The 27,951-nt window shown below is 34.4% G+C and overlaps 3 protein-coding genes across 3 annotated transcripts; 2 read left to right on the top strand and 1 right to left on the bottom strand.

Annotated features, from left to right (window-relative positions):
- The first annotated feature begins 245 nt into the window (after positions 1–245).
- On the top strand, positions 246–7,566 carry LOC139486932 (uncharacterized). Its single transcript, XM_071271976.1, has 4 exons — positions 246–408; positions 1,204–1,301; positions 1,677–1,790; positions 3,687–7,566. Exons 1-4 carry the CDS (start codon positions 365–367, stop codon positions 4,313–4,315), a joined length of 885 nt encoding a protein of 294 aa, XP_071128077.1. The 5' UTR covers positions 246–364; the 3' UTR covers positions 4,316–7,566.
- Positions 7,567–17,086: 9,520 nt separating this feature from the next.
- LOC139483991 (uncharacterized) lies at positions 17,087–18,226 on the top strand. Its single transcript, XM_071267711.1, has one exon. It carries the CDS (start codon positions 17,087–17,089, stop codon positions 18,224–18,226), a length of 1,140 nt encoding a protein of 379 aa, XP_071123812.1.
- A 4,360-nt stretch (positions 18,227–22,586) lies between these two features.
- LOC139483990 (uncharacterized) lies at positions 22,587–25,171 on the bottom strand. The gene is made up of 2 exons (XM_071267709.1): positions 24,530–25,171; positions 22,587–23,924 (listed from the first exon to the last, which is right to left on the bottom strand). The coding sequence occupies exons 1-2, from the start codon at positions 25,169–25,171 to the stop codon at positions 22,587–22,589; spliced, it is 1,980 nt and encodes a 659-aa protein (XP_071123810.1).
- Positions 25,172–27,951: the final 2,780 nt, after the last annotated feature.

The raw sequence follows: 27,951 nt of genomic DNA, 5'->3' as shown, positions 1-27,951 counted from the left end.
TACATCTTTTTATTTGGATATTAATAAAATAATTTGTGTAATTACCTTTAATATAATGTTCGAAGAATTTAAAAAAACAAATCAAATCAAGTGGTACATTGAGATGGTTCTAACTTCTAGCAATTATTCTTTGTTGGTTTTTGTCAAACATTTTTTGTAGACTTTACCGAGGGTATCATGAGTGATCATTTACTTATAACCATTACTCATATAATCCTAATAATTGTTTTCCCTTTAATTAGAACACTTCATTTGTTCGGATCCAGACTGGTCATTATTTGGAGCAAAATGTTATAAAATAGAAGGCAAATTCAACTACGCAGAAGCAACTCAAAAGTGTCAGGATTTTGGTGGATACGTTATCATGCCTAAGACAGAAGTAGGAATGAACTACTTTAAAAACCTACGGTAAGTTCATTACTATTTAGTCGTGATTTGTTTAAAAAGTAAAAATATAATGTAACTCTATATTACGGAATAGTTATTTGTTTAATTTATTTTCTGTTTTGTTGTTACCTATTAACCGTTAACGAAGAGATTAAGACTCTCAGATTAGGTTTATAGTATGATACCGTATGTACGTTTTGATTATGTACTTAAGGAAATAAAATATGGGAGGGTGACAATCTAAATCAAAACTACAATGTAGTTTACATACAAATTCGAATATCAAAGTCTAAATAGAAACATCGTTTCTATACCTATTAATGTTTGAAGTAATTACAAAGAGATCATATGTATATATTTCATTTGTATAATTTAGTAGATGTATATCGCAAATTATTAATCAATTGTGAGAATTTATGATCTTGATATCTGATTTAATCTAGGCTTCATGTTGAACACATGAACTTCAATTGTTTCCTTTTATAAATTGTGCCTTGGATGGAGAGTTGTATTATTGGCACTCATACCACATCTTCCTATATCTATATAGTGATAAAAAAATAAATCACAGAAAAATTCTTACATGTCCCTTCTTACAAATAAGCTGAAGGAATCATTTAACGGTAATGAGGACAGCCATTTGTTTGATATGTGATTGTCTGTCGTTCTAGTTTGTAAGTTACCAAGCATAGTATTTCACTTTAATGCCATTTGTCAGAATTCTAGTTATAGGTTTTTTAAATCAAATCTACCAAACAATATGTACACATATCTTATTAAAATCATTTGTCATCAATTAATCCTCATTAATTTCAGGAATGCTATAGCAGAGGAGGTATGGATTGGATTAAAGGAAATTAATTCGAATGGTATTTGGATTTGGGCGGACGGTTCTGCATCAGACCAAGGCATTGGTAGGTACCATTACATTTCTTCGAAATGATAACAATTCAATGGGATATGATAAACAGTAAGTGATTTTCGAAATCAATGTGTTAAAAAATTCAATTCAAAAGAAGACATAACACTTTTACGCGATATCTATATTGTCATGTGCATGTCTTAAATTCACAATCGCCAACTAAAACGTTAAGAGAATTATCAATTTCCAAACAAACGCCTAGTAACTAGTTTTACTCCCGTTTTTTTAATAGAAAATAATACTATACGGCACAATGTGTTTGTAATAGAAACGCTTGGTATATGATTAAACAAAAAAGATTAGTCTTTAACTCTTTCCCGAATAAGACATCTTGTGCACACAGAATAAGAAATGTGTTTGTGTTTAGTGATAGATGCAGATGATTTCGCGGATTGTGCAAGACTAAAAGATGATGGCAACGTTTGGGACATACACTGTTCTAACATCTTCATGACTATATGCCAACGAGATGCAAATCTGGGTAAGCAGTACATCAGCTAGTAAGAAATACATAAAAAAAAACATGAAAAGAAATAACAGAATGGTTGTTGAATCTTAATTCTTAGTTGTTATTTCTTTCTTTTTAAGTCCCTGTATGACGTGAGCCTCAGAAGAAAAAAAGACAAATTCGTCAAAAAAGGGGCACTGTTAGTTTCCATTGGAATATCGATAGTATGTTTAAAAAAACAACATTCAAACGTAGATTAATTAGTTGCACCTGTCCTAAGTCAGAAATTTGATGTTCAGTAGTTATCATTTGTTGATGTGGTTCATAAGTGTTTCTCGTTCTTTTTTTATATAGATTAGAAAGTTGGTTTTCCCGTTTGAATGGTTTAACACTAGTAATTCTTTGGGGCCCTTTATAGCCTTCTGTTCGGTGTGAGCCAAGGCTCCGTGTTGTAGACCGTACGTTGACCCATTATGGTTTACTTCTATAAATTGTGACTTGGATATAGAGTTGTCTCATTGGTACCCATACCACTTCTTCAAATATCTAGTAACAAATATGTTTTGAATAAAGAAATCTAACAATTTGATATTGTCAGTTTCACAGAATTTTGTGTTTGAATCATAGTGTTAGTTTACTAAGTAGATATAATTAATCGCTAATATTCGTACCTAGCACTCTAAATGATCTCTGCATTGGTTTAGTATCCAAATCTACTTCAAGCCACTTCTAGAATAGGTAGTTCACAATTAATTTAAAGCCCGGCTTTGATTGCTGATACACTTGATGTTGATAATTTAGAAAGAGATTTCGTAGAACATATGGAAGATCTAGAAATATAGCATAGTTTGTAAGAACACGTAGGTAGTCTAGGTATCCAATACAGTGGTGGAATATCCAGTATTTCGTCTTTGGTTGCAGTTCCAAAGGAACATAGAAGAACTAAGAGTATTGAGGATGTCCTTGTCAGTAAGTGTTTTGGGGTAAATATTTAGTTTCTACGTAATTCATTTATCGAGCAGTGTATGTAATGTGACTTACACACAAAAACGATGGTTTTAACTCAGGGTACAATAACATATTTTGGGAGGTTGGAAAAACAAGTAACATTTGGGTGTTGAAAGATTGATGAAGCATGATTATCAATAGACCCAATGAGTTTAGAGACCACTTGTTATCAATTGTGTAAGTTGCAAAAACCTGATCACGGCATTTAGATAAGTCTACAGTTTGGAAAAATGTTAAATGTGAAAAATTTTGTAGTTTACCCTTTTCATTGAAGCTTTTGTCATTTGTGTTGCAATTGATTACACATCTTCGTAATGTATGATTGATTGTTTCATGTCGTTTGCTTGTTATTATAATGTTATGCTCTTTTGGGAATCTTGCGATTTACATATACATGTATACTCATCAATCTTTTGGAATTGATATTTGTATTCTAACAGATATGGCTAGTACTAGCAATTCATAAATGGATATGGATTTTTTTTAGCATTTTTTAATATCAGAGAATCTCGAACTGTACAGAACATATTCGTACGAGTGTCAGGTAAATGCCATCCAACTTATACTCATAAACGTCAATATAGCCTAAATATTGAGAATCTACAAAACACGTTTGTCTTCAATTAAACATATCTAAAATTTCAACTTACAGGAGGATCGATCTTTCATGGATTTCAACTGTACCTATTGATATACATCTACATTATAAAATGTGCCAATGCCTTAGCCTTTCGTTTGCATTTCTGGTTTTAATTAAAAGCGTTTGTTTTCTAATATATGTACATTCAACTATTTTACACGTATATTTCTTCAGATTTTAAAAGTAATGAATTCCAAGTAATATTTGTAATACTTTCAAATGTAGTCTGCCATTTCAAAAGGTTAATACAAAAACTTAAAGTGCTCTTTAACAATTTACAGAAGCATCAACTAAAGTGTCGACTACAAAAGAGTCAGTATCATCAACAGACAGTGAGACTAAATTCGTACCAGAAAATTTATCAACAACGTTAAAAGTATCCTCCCATGTATCTCCAGTCTACAGCAAAACTACGGCACAACATGTATCAACAGCGTTAAAAGTATCCTCCCATGTATCTCCAGTCTACAGCAAAACTACGGCACAACATGTATCAACAGCATTAAAAGTATCCACCCATTTGTCGTCAGTCGTCAGCAACATTTCCACGGAAAATCCTCAAACGCCTACTCCAACGACTAAATATACAGATACTGCAACATCCCAGACATTATACACACAGAGTAATAGAATAACACCAACCACCATCTCTTCGCCAATGGGAAAATCTAATTGTTCGAAGTCCAGTACAAACTCTTGTCGCTGTCAGAAAAGAACAATGGCTAATACTTCTGAAGATCAAGAAATGCAAACTTTGAAAGTTACAGATTATATCTGGCTAAATAAATGTGCCTTGCAACCATTAATAGATTCTGGCATGGTTGATGTAGCAAATTGTCCGTATGAGTGTTCACCAAAAGGTAGCTTAACATCTCAAGAAGATATGTTTGCATGTGTAAGGCGACCATAATTTTTGAATAAATGTATGATCCCCGATTTGTCCACAGTGTAAGGAAACCCTTTCTTATATCAAGAGTGGTTAATAAAGCAATCCTTGAGAAGATTATTTTGAGTAAGCCGGTTTTTTTTCTTCTAAATACCAAATATTTTGGTCATATGTCTAAAATATGACGAATACTTCTGTTCAATAATACAGAGTAAAAGTATACATTTGTATAGATAATCTTTCACAGTACACTCAATGGTAGTTTGACTAAGTTAGAATAAAAAAAAACACTTTTAAACGTATACCTGAGTAGATATAAAAAACAGTTACCTTATGCCGAACAGTCTTTTTTCATTAATTATTAATGCTGGTAATTTTGAATCAAATTTTAAACGTAAATGACCAATAAAAGAATCATCATGCAATTTATTGATCTTTAGAAATGAACGATGATATTTTTCAATTTTGCAAATAAGACCATTTCAAAATAGGTTATTGCATTTATAAACTATTTTTATCTGAGAGTAAACACAATAACAAGAGTTCACAATATTTGTTAGCTTTTCTTCTACGGTGTTCTGTCATGTGGTTGGCATTTATTTAGACAATAATTCCTTGTCTGATATCTGGATTTATATGCTGGGCAATATTTATCTTAAGTAATGAAGCATATGGTTGATGAACAAGACGAAGAATTGAAATTGGTATTAAAGGCAATTCTGAATCATAATGTAATATATTTATTATACTGTTATTGATTATAATTCTACTTGCTATGTCAAAAAACAATCAGGACAATAGCAAAGTGTATTTCCTTATCAAATATAATATCATGACTGCTTTATGAATTATTTAGTCAAATTTGTTTTCGTTATTTAACACATTTCCAAAGGTCAAATTATAATCTCCTTACGTCGTAACTACAATCCCCTTCCCTTTCATGAATGTGACCTACCAAATTAGACTATTTATCGGATTTGTAATCACATAAGCAACACGACGGGTGCCACATGTGGAGCAGGATCTGCTTACCCTTCCGGAGCACCTGAGATCACACCTAGTTTTTGGTGGGGTTCGTGTTGTTTATTCTTTAGTTTTCTATGTTGTGTCATGTGTACAATTGTTTTTCTGTTTGTCTTTTTCATTTTAAGCCATGGCGTTGTCAGTTTGTTTTAGATTTATGAGTTTGACTACCCCTTTGGTATCTTTCGTCCTTCTTTTATACCTTAATACAATGTATAATACTTCAACAATTTCAAGGATTATATACAATACAAAATCTCAAACAACAATTATAATGATCCAATACTGGTACAATATTGAAACAATATTGAAACACACTTTAAACCAGTAGTGTGCCTCGGATGGGTAAAGATACCATATTATTTATTAATTTGACCCTTACGAGTTTGTCCGCAAAAGATTACAATGCCAGATATTGCAGTTGTTTTTCGTTTTGACAGTGTAGGGTTGAAATCTGACTTTTTATATTGCCAGTTTTCGTGACATCTTACTCTTTTTGAAAACAATGAATGTTGGTGTATAATTAAGCATGAACATTTCATGGGACGGATAATTGCTGATATCCAAACATTTGACTTTTTGATTATCGAGGCAATACTGAAAAAGCCTTTTAACTAAATTGATTATTTGACTGTTAGTAGCTTAACATCCATCGGCAAATATTCTAGGCACCTTCATGCCAGCATAAAATGAACATTCTTGATGTATAAATTCGACCAATTTAATAACAAAGAAATAAAATTCCAAATGTTTGCGAATGACTTAGTCAAGTTTATACATGAATACATTCCTTTAAAATTTGTTTAATCCTTAAAAATCTTTAAAATAGGAATTGAATTTTTCAACTCGTAACCTCTATTACACGTACTATGTTCATTCGTGTTATTAAATTTGCCTCCTACATGCATATATTATTTTGGTTAAGGAAAAACTATGTACTCCACTAAATTTGCTATCTGATAAAAAAAAACTACAAAATTGTTTATGATCATTCAAATGAATGTGGTGTGTTTATTATCTTATTAACTTTAACGATGAACGCAAAATGAAACTTAATGATTGCATCATCGAACTGGATCGCCGCCGTGTGTTTTTTGACATTGGTTATACACAATATTTAGGTCAAGGTCTATCGAAAAATATATAACGTCAAGAGTCATTTCAGGAAGCCCTCTCAACCGATCATATTTACATAATGTGAAGACGCAAATCATTTGAGCATTTTATAATGATACACCCACTTTCAAAGAAGGAAAACAATGGATACATATTGGCATGTTAACGGACGATGACGAGCGAAGACAGACGACGAACGATACGTGATACACAATGGATCATTTGTATATTATATTGCATGAATATCGGCAGAGGTTATTTAATGTCATATCATAGTTACTCGAATTCGGTATTTCAAATTTTCTGTGGAAAGACCTATAGTATACCTTTGTTCGAAATTCATAAATCGATTGAGAAAAAAACAATAAATCCGGGCTACCGTTTTTTCTTCACGTATTAACTTGTTTCGCTTAAAAATATTTAAGATATTATATCGAACAGTTATTGCACTTACAAAACTCATCTTTTTTAACTGATTTGTTTTCGTTGTTATACATGTTATACTTCAAGTCCCAAACAAAGTTTTTCTAGTGAGTGCATCTTTTCCGTAACCAAAAGATATGTGTTCGTTACATACTCGGGAATTTTTGAATGATTTGCATCAAAGCGATTTGGTGAAATCTTATAAGAGTTATCCATCTTTAACAAATTATTATAATGGTGTTACTCATAAACAACTACCTGTTTAAAGTTAGAGTATTTTCATTTAAGGTCCTTGGGTTCTAACTTAGAAAATGTCAAAAGTTAATGTCCTGTTCAATTTAGACATTTGCTTGTTTTTGCATTTTCTTTGACACTTTCAAAAATATATATAAAAGAATTATTGCAAAATCGTTATTGTTTAATGATAAAAATGTGATTCATTAGTGTTTCAACAATACAATGGCATCTTACAGTAGTTATTGCCAATAGACTGTTTAATTTTAGTTCATATTGATTATTACATCACATTGCTATACGATAAAGCCGCAAGATCTATTGCAAAATGTTTGATGAAATATAATCATATTACTTTCAAAATGTCAACCGAAAATGACATTAAATGAACCGGAAGTAGTCTTTTTTGCATTTGAATTAATATTTAATATTTCCTAGAAAACATGTACTTATAATTAGGCATGAATAAAGCTTTCATTTGAAACCGCACATGACATTCTATAACCAGAAGTAACAAATTGTTTTCCTTATCACTGGCAAAGATATACGAGATCTATATATTTTTTGAATCAATATGAACGAGGCTATGATACGAGACCAGAAGAGATATATTCTGAACCGAAAGTAGCCAAATTCCTACATTTTTACATTTAAAAAAGTATACAGTGTATAAACCATATATTTTTAAAATCAATGTAAACACAGCTTTCATATGCAATTGGAAGTTATATTTCCTTAATCTGCAGTTGGCAATTATCTCTTGTGTTTCAGGCAAATGTACATACACACATACTTTTACATAGGTACTATTTCTGTACGAAAAAGTTGTAGTACTGGAAATTTACTTTATTCAGTACTATTTTGTTACTCTAAAATTATTGTAATATTTAGGTACCTGTATTTTACAGTACTTTATTTGTACTTGAAATTTAGGTACTACAAATTTTTGGTTAATACCGTTACATTTTCAGCATATTGAAAGTTTTTCTATTTCAAATTTCTTAAAGTTATGATTTTCAAACATGGAATATTGTATTATTTCTGTACCACAATATTTTGTTTAAATCAAGTACTGTAAATTACAAGTTCCTAAATATTACAATAGTTTTAAAGTAAAGAAATAGTACTAAATATTAAAAGTAAATTTCCAGTACTGCATTTATTTAGTACAGAAATAATACCTATGCAAAAGTAGCTGTATATATAGAAACCATATATTTATTGAATATTAATCAGTATGAAGAAAGCCATTATTTGACGTCAAAAGTTACTTTTGAGTAAACTGGAAGTAGTTTAAAAATTTAGGAAATTGGTGTGGAAAGACCATAAATTGAATTTAATCCTTTTTTATATAATGTGAATATTGTGATGTTGATATCTGTCTAGTTTCTCACTCAAGATCAAGACCTCAAGATATTGTATAGAAGTCTACTAAGTTGAAAACTGCATCATATACTCTACCCACATTTTGGTTGCATAACTAACTCATTGACATACATCTAACATATAATAGTATCCATAGGTTTAGTTCTTCATAGAAGAAACATAGAAATTCTGGATTTATAGTTTTAAACATTTTCTCACTCTTTCATCTGTAAAATAAAGGATTGTTAAACTTTTGTCGGAACACAATCCAGGAACATTATTAACACAATGGTCAAAATAAGCACAGCAATGCCGACACTTCCAATGTAAAGTGATGATTTTCTGGAATCCCAAGCACTCTGACGTTTTCTTTTGTAGGATGATAGTTTCTTTGTATCTACTGTGTATATAAACCCCTGACTGTCTTGTGTTTTATTTACATGGTTTGAGCAGACAAAAACTAAAGTGCAATGCTCTGTGTTGTTTGTTTCAATGCCAGATGACGAAGTTGATAATACTTTAGGAGAATTCGATAGAGTGGATGACTCAACAGATGTTTTAGCGTAAGTCGATAACTGTGCACTAGTTGCTGCCTATGGATCTGTGTCAGTAGTAAGTGTGGAGCTTTCCGATGTTATAGTGTGAGTCGTAGTAATTTCTGTAGATGACATAATGTCAGCGACAGATGTTGTTTCTAAAAACAAAAATACATACCAAGAGACACACCCAATATGCAGAGGTCAATAGTCAAAAATTCATAGTCTGGTCAAGAGTTCCTTATCAAAAAAACACAAAGCAGATTTTGAGGAAAGGGTAATCGTGCTACACAAAACTAACAAATATATTATCTTTATATCTAAAATAGATATATTAAGATGTAGTATGAGTGCCATTCGGACAATTCCTCATTTAATTCAAACAAAATATACAAGTTGTACATTGAGGCCAAAGGTCAAGCTGACATGAAGTTTCTATTGTCACTAGACTCGCCATCTTATGACAATACATCTACATGCAACATATTCAGAAGTAAAGCAATTGAAAATTATATTTTTAGGTCAAGGTAGTATACACTCTGTATCGCGATGACACACCCAACGTGCATAGGTCAAGAGACAAAAAGTCATATTCTGGTCAATAGTTCCATGTCAAAAATATACACAGCAGTCATGCACGAAAGTTCATCATGATACACGTAACAATGTCTTATGTCATAATGCACTACACATGCCAAATACAGAAAACTTAGGTCAGAGACAGAAAAGCAAGACATATAACTCAATGGAACAGTACATGTATTGCAGGTCACTACAATTGCCTTCAACCTAGAACATAAATTCTCGCAACACTGTAAAATTAAAACCGTATTTCACAAAAAGTAGCAGGATTCTTTGCAACGATTATCTTACCACTATCAATTGAGAATCGAGTCGTGCAGTTATGTCAATAAATTAAAACGGTAAGCACTAAAAACTAGGGTTTACCATTAATTTCAAACCTAACCATGTAATAGTTCTATAGTAAACTGATGGAAACACATAATACAGTCATGAAATTTAATATTTGCAATAGTACGACCAGAACAATACAATTATTTATCTAAATTGTACGCTTGCGTTAAACAATGGAAATTAACACTGTATATTTATATAAACGATCAATCTTGTAATAAATAAAAATAAATTAGGTCAGGGCAACAAATGAGGTGGCTCGGGACTATTCGACTGCGCATAATTTCACGCATGAATTACAAAAGTATTTGTCATAAATTCGATATATTTTTTTTTAAATATTTTGACTGATTAGAAATGTTAAATCATTGTAGTTATGTGATTATAGAATATTTCCGTTATTATCCGTATTTGTTAAAGGGCCATTTTTCAATGAAATGGTAGGGAAAATAGAGGTGTTGACATATTTTTATCGGAATATCAAAAAAACGTTCTATGACACTTGGTCCAAAACTGTAATATAAAAAGCTGAACTATATTTGTTAAAGGGTCAAAATGACATTTCACCCATTTTCACCATTTGCCCGCCAAAATTTGGGTTTTAAGGCAAAATATTTATTTTTCCTTATCCGTGACCTATTTTTTATATGCTCATTTTTTGAAGCTATAGTTCAGCTTTTATATTACAGTTTTGGACTAAGTGTCATAGAACGTTTTTTTGATATTCCGATAAAAATATGTCAACACCTCTATTTTCCCTATCATTTCATTGAAAAATGGCCCCTTTTACATACCTGTTTAAAAGTAAAATTTTGAACTTAAAAGGTCCGTGACCCCCTATTTTTTTTCGACCAATTTGATTCACTTTCTGTAAAGAATAAAATAACAAAAAATACGGCACTTCTGATAGAAACTTCGAATAGGCCCGAGCCACCTTTTCTGTTCGGGTTTATGTTTTAGACAATAAACTTGAAAATAGGGATAAGTTTGAGATAGTTCATAACATTATTCTATATTTCAGCAAAATATATAGAGTGTTTTGAGTCTGTTCAATCTTATATCAGAATTTAACAACGATTCAAAACATACACATTACATTCTGAATTCCTACCTTCTCCCACTTCATATCTGCTTACCTTTCCGGATCAACAACACTTTTGAGTGGGTTTCGTGTTGCTCAGTTTTTAGTTTTCCAAGTTATTTTGTCTAAAGTGTTGTTTTTGTTTTCGCCTTTATTTGTTTTAGCCATGGTATTGGCTGTTTGTTTCCGACTTATGAGTTTAAATATCCATGTATTATCTTTCACCTCAATAAACATGTGGTATAATGACTAAGGAGAGTTTTACCATCAAAGTTCAAATGACGTAAATGAAAGCAATTATATAGGCAACTATAACGGCGGGAAAAATCCAAATCGTGTAGGTGACTACTAAAAACCCCGACATGACAAATGGGAAACAATTCATTTGAGAATACCAACAACATAATATATAACCAGAATAATAATTTCGTTATATTTCAATAACTTCGATCACTACATTAACCTCTGGAGGGCAATGACCCAAATAGGGCCCGGGGGGGGGGGGGGGGGTAATTATTCGAGTTAAATTGATATATTTTTGTTTTTTATTACATTTTATTATGGTTTCGCAACAATCATATGTACATTGCATACTTTCGTTATAGTATAATTTTATATTTGTATGGATTTGCAGTCTCTGTTGTGGATGGCCATATAACCTACGTCATATTTATTAAATACTACGAACGTCTATATGATGTTAAAGTTTGAATGTTTTGTTGTTAATATTCAAGATTGTTGTAGTTTTATAATCAGAATAGATTTATGATTCTTTTCACATCATAATTACTATACTATATATAAAAATATTAATTTTCGCAAACCATTCAGGTCACGGAAATTCCAAAATATGGCATCAGTGAGGAGAGTTGTACACATAATGTGAATACACAGAATCCTTATCCAAATCATCTTTAGCTAAAAGTATTCATCTTTTTTTAATTTTATATGTATTAACAACATTCTATTTTTCGAAAATTTCGGTTAAAATATTCCAAAATCTGAGTTAAAATAGGTCGAATGCCCCAAATAAACATTGTCTGGTTGGTTGAAGTACTGTGGCGTCGATGATAAGCATAGCAAGCCTCGATGTAAAGCACACGCTTCACAGGAATAAGGAGAGTTTTACAAATAATGTGAATACACAGACCCTCTATCATATTTATCTATTCCTGAAAATTTTGTAGTGTTCATCATTTTCTTTGTTTCTTCTGCTAACAACATTCTATTTTTCCGATTTAAATATGTGAAACCCCGCAATACAAATAGAGGGCCTCAATGATGTAAAAGCAATGCAAAAAATTTCCGTTAATATAAATATGTTGAACTTCGACCCTGAGTCCAACCGGGGTTAATAAAACGATTCACCAAAAAAGATCTCCTTGCGCTCAATTGTAATTCTGAGTGAAGTATACAGACAACTTCGTTTACAGAAATATATACCAACTGTATCATAAATATATTGGCAGGCTTCTGCATATTCTCGTTTTTTTATGCTGAACTTTAGTCAAATTTAATTCTATACAAATTTTATTACGTAAAGCCAAAGGAAGAAGAATATGTTAGCGCCAATTTAACCAGCATCATTGCCATCATCAAAAATATTTATCGTTATCTTTGTGAATTTTCAGTTAAATAGTTTATTAAAATAGAGAAATTTTGGTAAGTAACACTTATTAATGTTGAGTTTCGCCAGATGTGCTTCTCTAACCCTTTTTGAGGGTCAGTTTTATCCCATTTATCTCAATATTATCCCCGATGACAGAAATGTCAACCCGACCTATTCGTGTCAAAAGTGATAATCTAATCTATTTGATGAACTAATTTCTTCATAAACTGAACATGCATTATTTCTGTATTATTTGATAACCAATCACATTCATGTTGCGTGTAGCAGTGTATTTTAAGGGCGGTGCAAATTGTGACCTCAGGTGCGCGATCGCGTGACATTATATTGTAACAAACCAGCTCTTCGTATAACACGTGTCTGAATTATCCGTTCCAAGAAGTCGAGGTATATAAGACATAGTTCTGAGTTGAATTTTTATATAGAATTAGTAGGTAAATCTACATGTACATACGTCTAAAAGGATGACTCAACTTTCCCTCTAATTTTTCCTGTATATTAGAAACCTGCATACTAGTTAAAGAGCATTTGCTCCATTGAACACTATTTGGCCCCTCCACCACCTCAATTCTCAATCAGGCACAACTTTTGTCATTGGTGCATATTATGCCCTACCTATGTGTATCTTCCTCCATGTACTTTAATTTTATTTTTGCTGTTACAATTGAGGTTGCAGATGTTTGGGTAAGTCAAAATGTCCTGTTGTTGCAATAAAGGCTGAAATGATTTCTAACTTCCCCGTCATTACCCTCAAAATTTGCTCAAAAGTCATACTCCGAGTCCATTTACAGTAAACGGCTGATTCGTGATTTTGACATTTTAACTACAATTTTCATATTTAACACATTCAACCATTCAGTTCCCATGTATTTGTGTCTTATACGAAGGATGCTTTAGGTCATGCTTTCCTAAACACTTTATTGCTATTTGTCTGTCTAGGTTGTTAAAACCACAAAACCAAATAACCATGAACATGCAAGTTTTCAACAATCCGAGAAAATTGGCATCCATGAAAAATAAATGAATCCACAGTAAAATAACTTCCCTTTAGGTTTTGATAAATTTGTGAATGATACATATAGACCTTAAATTCGTTTTGGTATATCCCAGTGATGACATTTGCGTGAGAATTCGTTCATTGACATCGTAATATTATTTACCTTGGATTATTATTATCTTTAGATATAATGTTTTAGGATTTAATGTGAAATTATTTGTCTCTTCTTCTATAGTACATGAGCTTGATGTCAGATTGTACACATGAAGTCTCTAGTCTAAGAAAGACAGTAATAGAACAATAAACAGATAAGCAACTGTCTAGGGTTAGGTAAGAGAGGTTAAAAAAGTCAGAATTAGTACTATTACTCAAACAATAAACAAATGCAGTCGGAACCAGGGGGTGGGGAAAATTTAGTTGATTATATAGGAAATTATTGAATCATTACTGTATCTTTGTCAACTAAAACTGTTTTTCTCGCTTGTTTATTTTGTCAAATATTTTCATCCGATTCAAAGAATAGCCTTTCAAAGTTTCATCATCTTTTTTTATTTCTTTGAAATTGCTGTTGTTAGTGACTAACAGAATCATCACCATCATAAATACTATTATTCAAAAGCAAAATTTTATCAGCAGAATCTCTTTCTAATAACGGTCTAAGCCTTATCTCGTCTTTAACTTAGATTTTGCATAAGAAAGTTTTACCTTTCTTTTTGTGCATATGGTATAGTTTCTTACTCAATTCGTCTACCTCTTTCTGTAACTTTTTTTCTTTAGTATCTATCTTGCTTGAAATATCTAGTACCTTAACCCTAGAAATATTGTCTTATCAATGTTGCCACACATATATATAGTATATCCTGTCGACAACGCCATTTTTGTAACCTCCCAAAACGATAAAAATGGCTCACGAAAGCACAAAATTAGGTTCATGAATTTATTGTAAATTCTTATATTCAAATTATACATATATAAAAAAACATTATATTAATTTTCAACGCCGAATAGTTCAATATTTGTGGAAAATAGAAAAACACAAACCGAATTTTAATGTAGATCATAAACTAACCTACACAATGTAAACTTGGAATAAAGATTGCTTATTCAAATATCAAAAAAAATGCATCAGAAACATTTATATGCAAAGCTATCTAAAAATTACAAGAACATGTTTATCTCCCTTTCTGAATATATTAACAATTCTTAACATTTCGCAAATCAAAGTATTAAACAAGAGAAAGTAATCAACATTTGTTCATGGATAATCAATAATGGTTCAATAAGAAATATAAAAAATAAACTAAACACAATCATAATATCAATCAAGGGCACATAATTGCAATTCAATATACATAACCTAGATAAGGAAATGGCAGACAATTTCACTGCAAAATACCATCCTCTAGTAGACATAGATATACCTGTGAACAATAGTGACTTTATCAGAACCTTTTATATTTAAAATGTGAAACACATCTTTCATAGTATACATATTTCTCAACAATGCCTATCAATTATATGAATTAGTTCAATAAAACCATACTTCAAATTCAAATGATTATACATTTTTCCAATTTTATTTAATTTTCAAATTTCACTTTATTTGCTGAACTCTATACAAAGAGAGATAACTCAAACATTTCTAATGTTATTTTTGTCATGTTACACTACTATGAACATACATATACTATACATAAAATGTACATTGTATTTGCTATTTGCTATTTACTATCAATTCCAAGTTTTCCATCAACTGCGGTCATATATAACATACTTAACTTTTTCTTTCTTTTTGGCTACTTATTATATGTTTATTTGATCCAACCAGGGGCGTAGCTAGAAAGAAACGATGTGCAAGCAACTACCGCCGAGCGGAGCGAAGCGAACAAATTTTGGGACCCTTTTATGCAGAAAAAGGTGGGTTTTTTTTCGGTTTTCGGTCATAGGACAGTTTAAAGAGGATATTTATTCGAAAACTAGACAACTTATTTCTACACTTCAGAGAAGGGGACCAATGGCATTCGAATGTTTTTGTACAGCACTGGTAGATGAAGGCAAGTCCAGTTTAGTACAGCTTTTAAAAGAGTCAACGATTGAATCAGAAGTATCAAAAGATCGAGTTATGATACCTATAAGGAGGTGATATCTTTGTCGTCGTCAATGAATGGGATGACAAAGTGCTTATTCACATCCGCAAATACGAAAAGAATTCAGCAGACACATATGTTCCTACAAAAAAGGGAATAGCATTGCGTTTGAACCAGTGGCAGCTTTTAGAAATGTATGTGAACGAAATAGATGCGGCTATAGGTCAGATGATTGATAAAACGTGACAGGGGTTCCTGAAATGACTTTTCATCTTGGTAAAGGTGTGTACGTCTCTGTTAACAAAACGTATCCAACCGCTGATGTCAGACAACGATGGAAGATCCCTGATTCCAATAAGATAGTTTCAACAAAGAAGGGTATTTCTCTGACATATGATAAGTGGGAAGCGTTGAAAGGCACATTTCCTGACGTCAGAGAGAGTGTTCCTGAACTGGAAACCACGACCCCTTGTATTTTATCAGAGGACCATCAAAACCAAGAAGGGATGCTCAGGTGTTCAAACTGTAACCCGTTCGCTGAACCTTTATGAAGTCATGGTATAAAAACGTTAACAGTTAAAGAGTAATCCATTTTGTCTCCTGTTGGGTCAGAGTACAACATGAATTCACGAGCAATATCTTTTGAGTCTGTAGAACGAAATGATGAGCAACCAATTAGGTTTTCTATGGGACATAAAATGCCGTCTCAGTTAAGTTTGGCATCTAATCTTTCCTCAATGTATGAAAAATATTCAATGCATTTGGACGTGATTAAATGGACTGGTGTCGTTGAATGCTTGCTCTAATGTCCACAAGTTTAGCGGTAACCAGTGAAATGTCTCGGAGGGTACCCACAAACCAGACGGACTGTAAAAGGATTACGATAGCTCATAAAAACAGTGATCCGACGATGAACAACACGACCTGTAAATATTTTGAACAGTTTGATCTACCGGGGCACTATAAAGTCACTGTGTGTTTATTCCGAAAACAAGTCCAGGTAGATATAAGACATCATAAAAGGTGCGGTATACTGTTCAGCACTAAACAATGGAGATATCTGCAGAGATTACAATCAAGTATCAACAGTGCTATGAAAAAAGCGGGTAAAGAACTGAGACAATATACATGATCGATTAGTTTGATGTTATATTTAGTATACTGTTTTATTATAATAAATTTTTTAAATAAAATATCAAATGTTTTGTTTTTATTTTAACTGAGAAGTGAACTATTTTCAATCTATCGACATTGACAAATTAAAACATACATTCACACCCAAAAACTGAAACTTCAACCGGAGATTAAGACAAAAGGTAACAGAATAAAGAATTTGATCTTAATACATCCTTAATAAATAACATGTTCACATAAAAAAAACATTATTCGAGATGAGTTCGTTAAACTATGAGGACTATTTAGATAAAATATGGCATGACCCTAAGCATGCTGCTGCATTTACGGGTTCTGACAAATTATACAACATAGTTAAACAAGAGGGGAAAATAAAAATAGGAAGACACAAAATAAAACAATGGTTACAAAACCAGGACGCTTACAGTCTATCACGGAATAATGTACACAAATTTAAACGGAGTCGATATGTTGTGGATACAATAGATAGTCTCTGGGAAATGGACTTGGCGCAATTAGATAAATTTCAAGACTTCAACTCAGGAAATAAATTCTTGTTGTTTGTTATTGATTGTTTTTCCAAGTTTCCATGGATACAACCAATTGTGGATAAAACCCACACCAGTGTACTTAACGCCTTAAAAACAATTATGAGTGGAAACAGGAAGCCTTCCTCTGTTAGACCAGACTTGGGGAAAGAATTTAAAAACCAATACGTACGGAAATATCTTTCAAACCAGGGGATTAACACGTATTATTCTCTTAACGATACAAAATGTGCAATTGTCGAGAGAAGCATTCGATGTCTGAAGTCGATTTTATTCAGGTATTTCAGGCACAACCAAACATATAAATACGTGAATGTCCTGCAAGATATGATCAAGGGGTATAACGCAAGACCGCATCGTACCCTTGGTGGATTCGCACCGTTCGAAGTAAATAAACACAATGCAGGTGAAGTTCGTTTAAGTGCATATCTTGCTCGAAACCCTAAGAGAAGGGAAAAGAAAGTCGTTAAAAAAACAAAGATCAAAAGTAGGAAAAAAAGCTTTAGATACAAGGTAAACGATCTTGTCAGACTTACGTTCAAACGTCATCCATTTCAACGTGGCTACCTACAGAAATGGACAGAGGAGATATTCAAGATATCACGTCGGTATTTCCGTCAACAACTTAGTCTGTACAAGGTCGTTGACCTTCAAGATGAAGCAATAGAAGGGACCTTCCAAGATAGTGAAGTTCAGAAAGTACGGAAGGATGGAGAGACCAAATGGGAAATAGAAAAGGTTATTAAAAGACGAAAAAGAAATGGGACTAAGCAGGTACTGGTGCGTTGGCTAGGGTACCCTAAAAAGTTCGACTCATGGGTTCCCGTTTCAGATATCCAAAATGAATAAATAACACGATCTCTTGTCATAAAACGTCATTTCTGTTCAAGATGAGTATACGTATGGTTCTTAAATCGTCCGATGGATCACATTTGTTTGAACAGAATATGGCTTACGACTTCCTAGTACAATTAGATAGGCAAATAAATCTTGAAGCATACTGGGTTGTGGCATTGACAGAAATCGATATCACTTATAAAAACGCGTCGAAATATATAGACGATGTTTACGTCTATTCAAACATTTGTGAAGAGAGTTTTGTGGGTTCATCCGAGAAACCACTCCTACGGAAAGTTCACATCAGTAAAGACGCAACAGACGCACGCGTCATTAGGAAGATGAAACACTATAGGACAAACGTGATCTTTAACACTCCATATTATGTTCCTGTTCGTTTGGGGCAAGTGAATCAAGTTCATATCTATTTAAGAGACGACAAGGGACAACCGTGTTCAGTTATCAATTTGGAAGCCTGTGTAACACTTCACTTTAAAAAGTATCCTTTTCTGTAGAGATGTCGAAATCCCCATACATAAGTGATGCATTGTTATGGCAAGAGGCCATAAATAAAGCGAGCTATTTAAAAAAGGAACATAATAATCAACTTGGAAGAGGAATTTCGAGACGTTATGGTAGAAAAAGATTTGTAATTCTGAAGAAAGACCTACCTACAAATGAAACCAGGGTGGAACAGGTAGCCCCAACAGCCGCAATCGAACATCGTGCTGTTTCAGAACTTATACAACAGACGCGAGACAAAGACCCGCACATCAAACAAGAAAAAGCTAAGTCAGTGGGTATAAAAGGAAAGAAATCAAAACCAAGAACCATTCAAGTCGAAAAACTTAAAGGAGCAAGAGGTAAAACGCAGAAAGCTAAAAACAGGGCACCACCCAAGACAAAACACTATACAAAGAATAGAAAGATCAATTTAGAAACTGAACCATCCATTTTTGATAAAAGGACAACAAAGAAATGGCGTATCTAAACGAAGAAAATAAAGACATTAGCATTCCAATGGAGTTGGATTTGTTTGACGAACCTAAGAATCAAGTAGCTATCGATCGAATATTTTTTTCGGAAACTAGGCCTATGTCAAACTTCACTTCGCCAGATGTATCTACAGTTGATTTTTTCGTTTCGGGACAAGGTCCCGAATATATGGATTTAAGACGCAGTAGATTATATGTTCGGGCAAAAGTTGTCAAGGCTGATGGAACGGCACTAGACGATACCGATACGTCAAGTATTGTAAATTTGCCTCTTCAAGCTATGTGGGCACAAATGGATGTGTATATGAACAATAAACTAGTGTCGTTAAATACTTCAAACTACCCATGGAAAGCCTATATCAACACTATTCTTACCAGTGGTACCGATGAACAGAAATCACAACTTCAGTCACAATTGTTCATGAAAGATTCAGGTGATTTAGCGAGTATGGATGGAAAAAATGGAGCTAACACTGGATCGCCATTTAATACAAGGCGTCGATTTGTATATAAAACTTTATCGTAGTAGCGACCAGTTTTTTGTCATTTCGGGTGAAGACACCCCCGCTTACAAGTTACAGTTGTTAGATTGTGTTTATAAGGCATGCAAAATTAAAGTAGACCCAGGAATCATTGTTAACCATATGAAACAGATAGAAACCAAGCCTGTCCGTTACTATTTCCAAAGGACGGAAGTAAAAAGAAACACTATCAATAAAGACTCTAGGGAGTTCATTTGGGACAATATGTTCAACATCCGTCCAAGTACTCTAGTCTTAGGGCTAATTTCACAAGAAAGTGGAAATGGTACGTACGATACTAACCCTTTCTGTTTCAACCATTACAATGCTACTGACGTAGGACTGTACGTAAACGGAGAGAGCGTTCCAGCGAGACCGTTAAAGCTTGACTTTGGGGATAACCGACAGTATGCAACGGCATACGCTAATTTATTTGAGGTCTGTGAAAAAATTAACAGAGACGCAGGACTCGCTATAACAAGAGAAGACTATGGAAAAGGGTACACCTTGTATGCTTTTCCATTGGACCCGAAAGGACTTGGAGATGACTATATAAACTTTGGTGAAGCATGGAAATGTGAGAGCGGAAATAAAGTTCAAGACTGGACTACCCTCTGCTGTCACTTGCATAGCTTTTGGAGTATTCGATTCATTTCTAGAGATAGACCATTCCCGAAACGTTCGCTATATACAGTCATGAACGGATACGAACTAGAATGTGCCCTCCGATCAAATTCGTGTATACATCGGCACGTGAAAGGAGTATTTGCTAGGAACAGTTTACCAACAAATAAGATACATTACCCCAGTGCCTACATCGTCAACAACCATACTAGTGATCTGCCGGGAGAACATTGGATGGCAATTGTGCTTAAAAGTAAATCTCACGGGATGTTTTTCGACAGTTTTGGCAGACCACCTGAATTTTATGGAGAAGAATTAAAACATTTTCTGAACTGTAAGGTGAAAAAATACGAGTGTTTTAATGTTCAAGTTCAGCCAAAGTCGTCTTCTCATTGTGGATTATTTGTGTTAACTTTTCTCATGTTGAACCTATGTTTTAAATATTCGTTAGATTGTATTGTCAAGATTTTCGATTCAAACGTTAATGTAAGCGACCATTTTGTATTTAATTTTGTCAACACCTATTATAGTTTGTGTCAATAAAATATATACATTTGACCATCGTATTAAGTTATTTATGCTGTGTCCAATTCCTTCATACCTCATCCGGACGTCAAGATGACAACTTCTCACGACGTGTTACCTTTTCAAAGTCCATGCACTTTCATGATATCGGGGGCTACTCAAAGCGGAAAGACTACGTTTGTTATGAAATTACTAAAGCATGCAACTGCCATGTTTAAGACCCCTCCGGTTCAAACAGTGTATTGTTATACCGAGTTTCAACCTGTTTCCGACCAAGCTGAAAAAAATATACCCAATTTTATTCTGCACGAAGGCTTCCCCACAAGAAGTGACCTTATGGAATGGACCAACCCGGACAAGCACACACTCCTTGTTCTGGATGACATGATGAGGTTGATCAGTAAGAGTGATGAGGCTTTACACCTGGCTACCGCTCTATCACATCACAGGAACTGTTCGGTAATTTTCATCACCCAAAACCTGTTTGAAAAAGGGACACATTTCCGATCGATAACTTTGAACACCCATATTTTTGTTCTAATGGCTAATAACAGAGATAAAAAACAACTCATCGCCTTTGCAAGTCAGGCATTTCCCGGGGACACGAAATATTTCAAAGACGCTTATGATTAAGCTATCAATTGTTTTTCAGTTGGTGGGTACCTAATATGCGACTTGTCACCTTATACGAATAAAAAGTACCGCTTACGTACTTCGATATTTCCAAGTGATGACGTCACCATTGTATATGCCCCAAAGTAATAAAACCGTGACGAGCAAACGTAAAGCACCAGTTGACAAACAATATGCCGTTGAGTATCACGTCATACAGTACATTTCTTAAATTTGCATATGATGCTGCCCCTAGACAGCAGAAAGTCTTAATTCAGTCAGCTTCGAACGACCAAATGGATATCATATCGGAAATAGCATTGAATGTGTACAGAGGAAGTATACCGGTGAGACCCTCACATATAAGAAAACTACGACCTTACATATTACACATTCGTTCCTTGTCATCCCGATCGATCACATACACACGGAAAAGGAATATTTTAGTGAGACATCCTACACTGACTTGCCTTTTGATTAAACCTGTTTTGTTATTTTTGAACGAACAGTAATGGCCCAAGAGCTCATACTAGTGTCTAAAGAACGATACGAACGTCTCGTGAATCAAACACAAACTACCCTTCAAACGGACTTTAGAAAAAAAGAAATATCGAAAACCGACCATGGAGAACACCCCGTCACTAACTTCATGCCAATGATAGATGGTACTTTACCCCAAAAACAACATGCTGCCGACCTTTACAGATTCGTTTTAGCTCAAGACAAAAACGTGGTAAATCATAACGAACAAGGCGAATTAATACGAAACGGGAAAACAGTGACTGGTTCGCATATTGTAGATCTTATTCACTACACCGTGTCAACACGGCAAAGAAAAGAGACAATTGGAAGTAAGGAGTTTCAAATCCTTTTGAGAAAAATGAATGTACCAAAGACATTAATAGCAGAACGAGGGAAAAAATCGTTAACACAGACAGGAGGATTATTCGTTAAGAAAAAGGGGAGGAGAGACATCATGCCTGGGACGACGCAGAAAAAAGAAAAGATTCGTTGGATAAAATACTGACTTTATTGTATAACATATATTATATATATTTTTTCAATAAAAATCATGCTGAAAATCATTTTTTATTTCTATAAATACCCATAAGGAACTGTATCGAAATTGTCAAGAATAACACGTTTGTCATACGCGAATTTATACTTCTTGTTTTCTTTTCTGCTGAATATTTTTCTCTGGTGAGGTAGTCGACTTATTTTAGTTGGATTTGTTAACGTTTTGGACATGTCCCTGTCCAATGTGATCATCTCCTTGACAGAATTGAAGTTAACAATGTTAGAATTCGTAAAATTAGGCGTGAAACCTTTGACTTTACACGTTTCAGTCTTGAGTGTCCGATAAGCATAGTTTTTCGGTCCACCGGACACAAATTCTACAATATGCCCCTCGTCTAATGGTATTTCGGACGTCAGTTCCCCCAAATAATCCCCTAACGACGGTTCAGGTTTTCCCTTCTGGCTTACGTAGATGCAGCTATCAGTGTCTGTGTAAAGAACTCTATCATCCAACATGTCTAAAACTTCAGACAGTTTTAATCTAGCCCACATCGTTGTGAAAATAGCGATGAAGATGTTGGTCTTCGCATCCACAGGGGGAAACTTGGAGTTTTGTGTCCATTCTAGTTGTATTGTATCGTTTGATACAATGTGAAAATTTTCGACTACTTTAGTGGGGTCTGATATGATCTGAAAGAATTTGTCGGCCTCTGATTCGTGGAAAAAAGAGTGCTTTTTCAGGAACAGTCGTTGTCCAAATTTCCCCCAGAAACTGTTGAGACACAGTTTGGCAAGACTACGTAAACCTGGATTTACCTTGATGTTGTCGTAATCTAAGTCTATGCCTTCATTTTCTTTATACAATCGAATGTAGTCTCGTTTTTCTTCCTCTGTCCGACAGTGTGGGGGGAAACCACTGGTTTCCTGTTTTATTTTAAGAAACAGCTGTACGTAGTTTGTGAACAATCCTCCGGAATTAGATTGTTTATCGTACTGTGTATCATCCGGAAAATGCCACACTTCGTACAGTTTTAACACTCGGTATCCTTTTTCTTTCACTACCATTACTTCAGGTGTAGCATAAGTACCTGTAATACTTCGTTCCTGTTCATTATGCGTGCATTTACCTTGATGTTTTGTATCAGCACATGTTCTACATAGTGGGAAAGTGAGCTTTCCGTGACATCGGTAAGGTAGAACATCGTGATACAAGTATCTAGGTGGTAAAATTTTCACTTTGCACAAACCAAAATATGTATCCAACTCTTCAAAATCTTTAGTAATGATCTCTGGGTGATGCAATGGATAGCGACAATATTTGTTTGTCCATGGGTATAAAGATGTGAAATCGACGTATTTGATCTTTTCTTCATTTTTGACTTTGTAATACAACTTTTTAGTATCTGTTCGTCCACCCTGTTAAAGAAAATAATAACAATAAGGAAATTTGAAACAAAACATTTTAAAACACTTTCAAAAAAACACAAAAGCGTTATTTTTCAAAATACATTTTTTTTTGTAAGGGGAGGAATTACAAAAATTAAAATGCTTATATACTTACAAAAAAGGCAAGGCGAGGATCAAGACGTTCTTCGATATCAAGATTACTCGCAAATAGTTTCAGTTTGGTTTGATTTCAATTGACTAGCGAAATCGTGCTCCCATATCTTTCGATATCCAAAGCCAAGTTCCCGTATGGTCTTCTCTCTTTTTTTGGTCACCACATACAATTCATCCATCGATTGTTTCGTTAAGAATGTTTTTGTTCCGCTTCTTTCACATGGAAAACATTTTTTACAGCCATGCCAAAGACACTGAAACAGAAGACAAATCAGTAAATGACAGCTCATTTTTTTGGTTTGAGTAAACGCGTTATCAAGTGACACCCCCATGGTAACGTTTCCCACAATACGCGTATCTAAGTTATCCGTTAAAACGCGTATCAATAATATGCACGCGGCGGCGGCGGCGGTGGCGGGCGGGCGGGCGGCCTACCCCTCCGTGACAAAGGAAAAACTTACCCCTAAAAATTCAAAGACTTCGTTGGTTTCTTGACAGTACCCATCGACATGAAACTTTGTTCCAGGAATTTTGAATTCCCCTCGATTCAAGGCATGTTGAATAGACATCTTTTCTTCTTTCATCATCCATTCCAACCATACTATCGAGCTTTTGCTATGATTGTATCTTTTGGTGTATCCCTCTGATGGTACGTGGGCCAGCGGACTTTTGACAAATTTTCGCTGACCAAATTTACTTTGTGGATTTTCGGAGAGAAATGTTTCGGAAGACTTCCAAGTGTCATGATCTAAAACGTCGAATCCTTTCTCTGTAAATGTCATGGGTATTTGGTCGATATCGTCAGTGTCATGCCTCAATACTTCCAAGTCATATTGTTCTTTTAAAAAAATAGTCTTGTAAACACCCATGCACACACTTGCAATGGTCACATAATCTAAAACATCAACCCCTTGCCCGTGTGTGTTTTTCGTTTTCCCCGTTCCAGTTACCTCCAACATCAAATCACGAAATCTTAAGACTCCTTCCCTTAAGATCGTCGTGTCACTGCAACAGTATTCTTTTATTTCTTTTGCAAAGTCAAATACTTCGTTTGTTTTCGTTTTGTACCACGACAAAAAATCACTCCTGTCATCTTTACTCATGTAGTCGCAACCGTAATATGTACTGTCCGGGTATGGGCCAATGTAATTTTGGTTTTCCATTGTATTGAAAAAATGAGGAAAGTAGCCTTTTTTCAATTCCTTTAGTCCAAACGCTTTCGGAATTTTCATAGGTACAAAGTTCAACGAATCTAAAACTCGGATGTTTAAACCCCGATTTATCGCCATGTACATGATTTTGGATCCATTGAAGATCACGTCTGGGCGAATAGAATTCTTTATCAACCAGTCAATCAGAAAATAATTATCGTAACCAGATCCATTGTGGGACAACACGACTGCGTTTGTGTACTGCTCTGAGAAAACCCTTCTACAGAATGCATCAGTGGCGAGTTCACCGCGAAATATTCTTTCCCTAAAACCACATGTTATGAAACATGGTTCTTTTTTAAATTCTTTTTTGTCCTTTTTATCACACATCGAGCAGCGAACACCGCAAAAGTTACATTTTGGTTCATCAGATATCTGTTTGTCTTTACAGTGGTCACATGCTGTTTGCATACAGATGAAATTCACTTTGTGTTCTTTTGAACCACACCAAGATTTGCCGCAGTTTTGACAAAGTGTACACTGATTGCACGCTTCCTCTTTGTTTTTACAATTTTGGCATCTCGAAGTGGATGGTAGATTCCCGTTTTCACATTGTCGTTTCACAATCGAAGAATATCATTTGTCTGTCGGTTCTCTCGGTATTGATTGCCCTCTGGTAGCAAAAATGTTCTTCGGGTTGATAATCTCGGCAACAGACACATTTCCATTCTCCGCATTGGTGAAGTTTGGATGGTCGTTCCTCTCGGACTAGCACTTTCTACAAGTTTTACACTCGTATTTTTTACCACAGTCCGTGTAAGAAACTCCTTTCTTTGTAATTTTTTCCTCTATGTGCCTTTGAAAACAAGCGATGGATCTACACGTTCTATTACACGCCCGACAAGACAAACTGTTCCCTGTCAGAACACAATCCGAACTGCAGCATACGGTACAATGCGTTTGGCAAGAATGTTGATCTTTGGCACTGTACGGTTTAAGACAGTCTGTACAGAAGTAGCTACAACAAAAGAAACCCGATATACTCACTATGGCTGCAAAGTGTCCACAACCGTTCTCTTCAATAAGGTAGAGAAACACCTTTTTTTCTGTCCGTTTCTCCTTCACCAACACGAATGAATTTGTTTCCTAGTTTTGAAATGACTAAAATTTGCAAGTCCACCACCTTTTCAAAGCGTTATATGTCATTAATGTTGCATTGTTTCTCCGTACTGACATCGGCTAATGCACAGAGACGTTTCGCAAAATTAATACATTCCTTTCTCCCCTTATCAAGTACATGATTGTAGAACCATTTCGGGGTGGTTCTGTGTTTCAGAACTTTATCTGTCATACACTCTGTGTCGTCTGACGTCAGTGTTTTCCATTCCCTAGGGGATACAACGCGACAGGTTTTCAGGAAGCAAACCGAAATTTCCATTGACATGCACATTGTGTCACTAGGCCTACTGATAATAGAACGTTTGCGTTTTTAAACTGTTATCGTCACCCGTCAATTTTGTAATATATACTCGACCACCACCGGATGGAATATCTATTCGCCCTACCGTAACAGAAAAACTATCGTCTACAGGTAGCTCTTCGTTGCTTTGCAGGACTTTGCTTATTTCATCCATCACCGTGGAGGCATCCATTGTATGAAGTTCTTGTAAAGGGACGACGATTGGGTCCGTTAAACCATTATGTTCGATGATAAGTCGTGCAAGACTGTTGTCTTGAGATCCTACAAGCACTTGATCGAAAACATCGTCGAATACGTTGTGTAAATCGTCGACTATGTCCGTCAGTTTTTTTTATTCTGCAACTGATTAGAGAATTTAACTTCATACGTAATGTCTGTAGCCCCATTGTTGGCGTAGGTGCGTTCTCTTTTCTTGTGAAATGTGTGTGTTGTAGGATTGTCGTCACCGGCACCATACTGGTCGGATGGGAAACTTGCTTTTTTAGCTGGAGGTGGTGTGTAAACGTCACATGAATCGGGAATGGATGTCGTCCTTTTATTAGAGTTGATAGTCGGTTCTATATGATTTTTGTCAGGAGGAGTGTCATCAAATAAACTTAAGTCAAAATCTTGAATTGTCTCGTGGTATAACATGTGAAACTCGTAGTTTTCTTGGTTACTGAACCATTCTCCACATGTCGTGCATTTGAAATCCATTGAATTGGTTTGTCTCAAATGAGTTAAGCGGAGTTGAACATACGGATCGTCCTCCAAACCATATGCTCGAACAAAAGTCAGCAATTGATCAGTGGACGTAAAACAGTTTATGATGTCTGTTAGAATCGGACACCCTTCCATCTGAGAAAAGAAATGAGATCCAATATGTTAAAAGAAACATATGTTCTGAGCAAGGGGGTGTTTACCATTGTTTCAGCTACGTATAGCGGAGGTAAATTTCCTCAATTTTAGATTCGTTTTTTCATAAAATATTAAACATACAAGAATCAAACAAAATATGAGTACGTGTACTAATCTAAAGAAACATTATTACAGTATTCACTTTCAAATATCCGTTATTATAGTATTAATGTTAGGGGTGGAGTTTGATGTCTACTAAAGGTATTGAAATGATTAACAAATTGTTTTCTTGAATGACAATGTCACACAAGTATTATTTTTTAAAACTTTTGGTTAGTTTAGTTTATCATTGTGTATTGAAACTTCTACTAATGTTAATGTAATAAAAACTTCAATTACACTGTTATGATTACAA

This window comes from Mytilus edulis, chromosome 8 (genome assembly GCF_963676685.1).
Source record: "Mytilus edulis chromosome 8, xbMytEdul2.2, whole genome shotgun sequence".
In the NCBI taxonomy this organism is placed as follows: domain Eukaryota; kingdom Metazoa; phylum Mollusca; class Bivalvia; order Mytilida; family Mytilidae; genus Mytilus; species Mytilus edulis.
The sequence above is the reverse complement of the archived record's forward strand: the minus strand, read 5'-3'. Positions and strand labels throughout refer to the sequence as shown.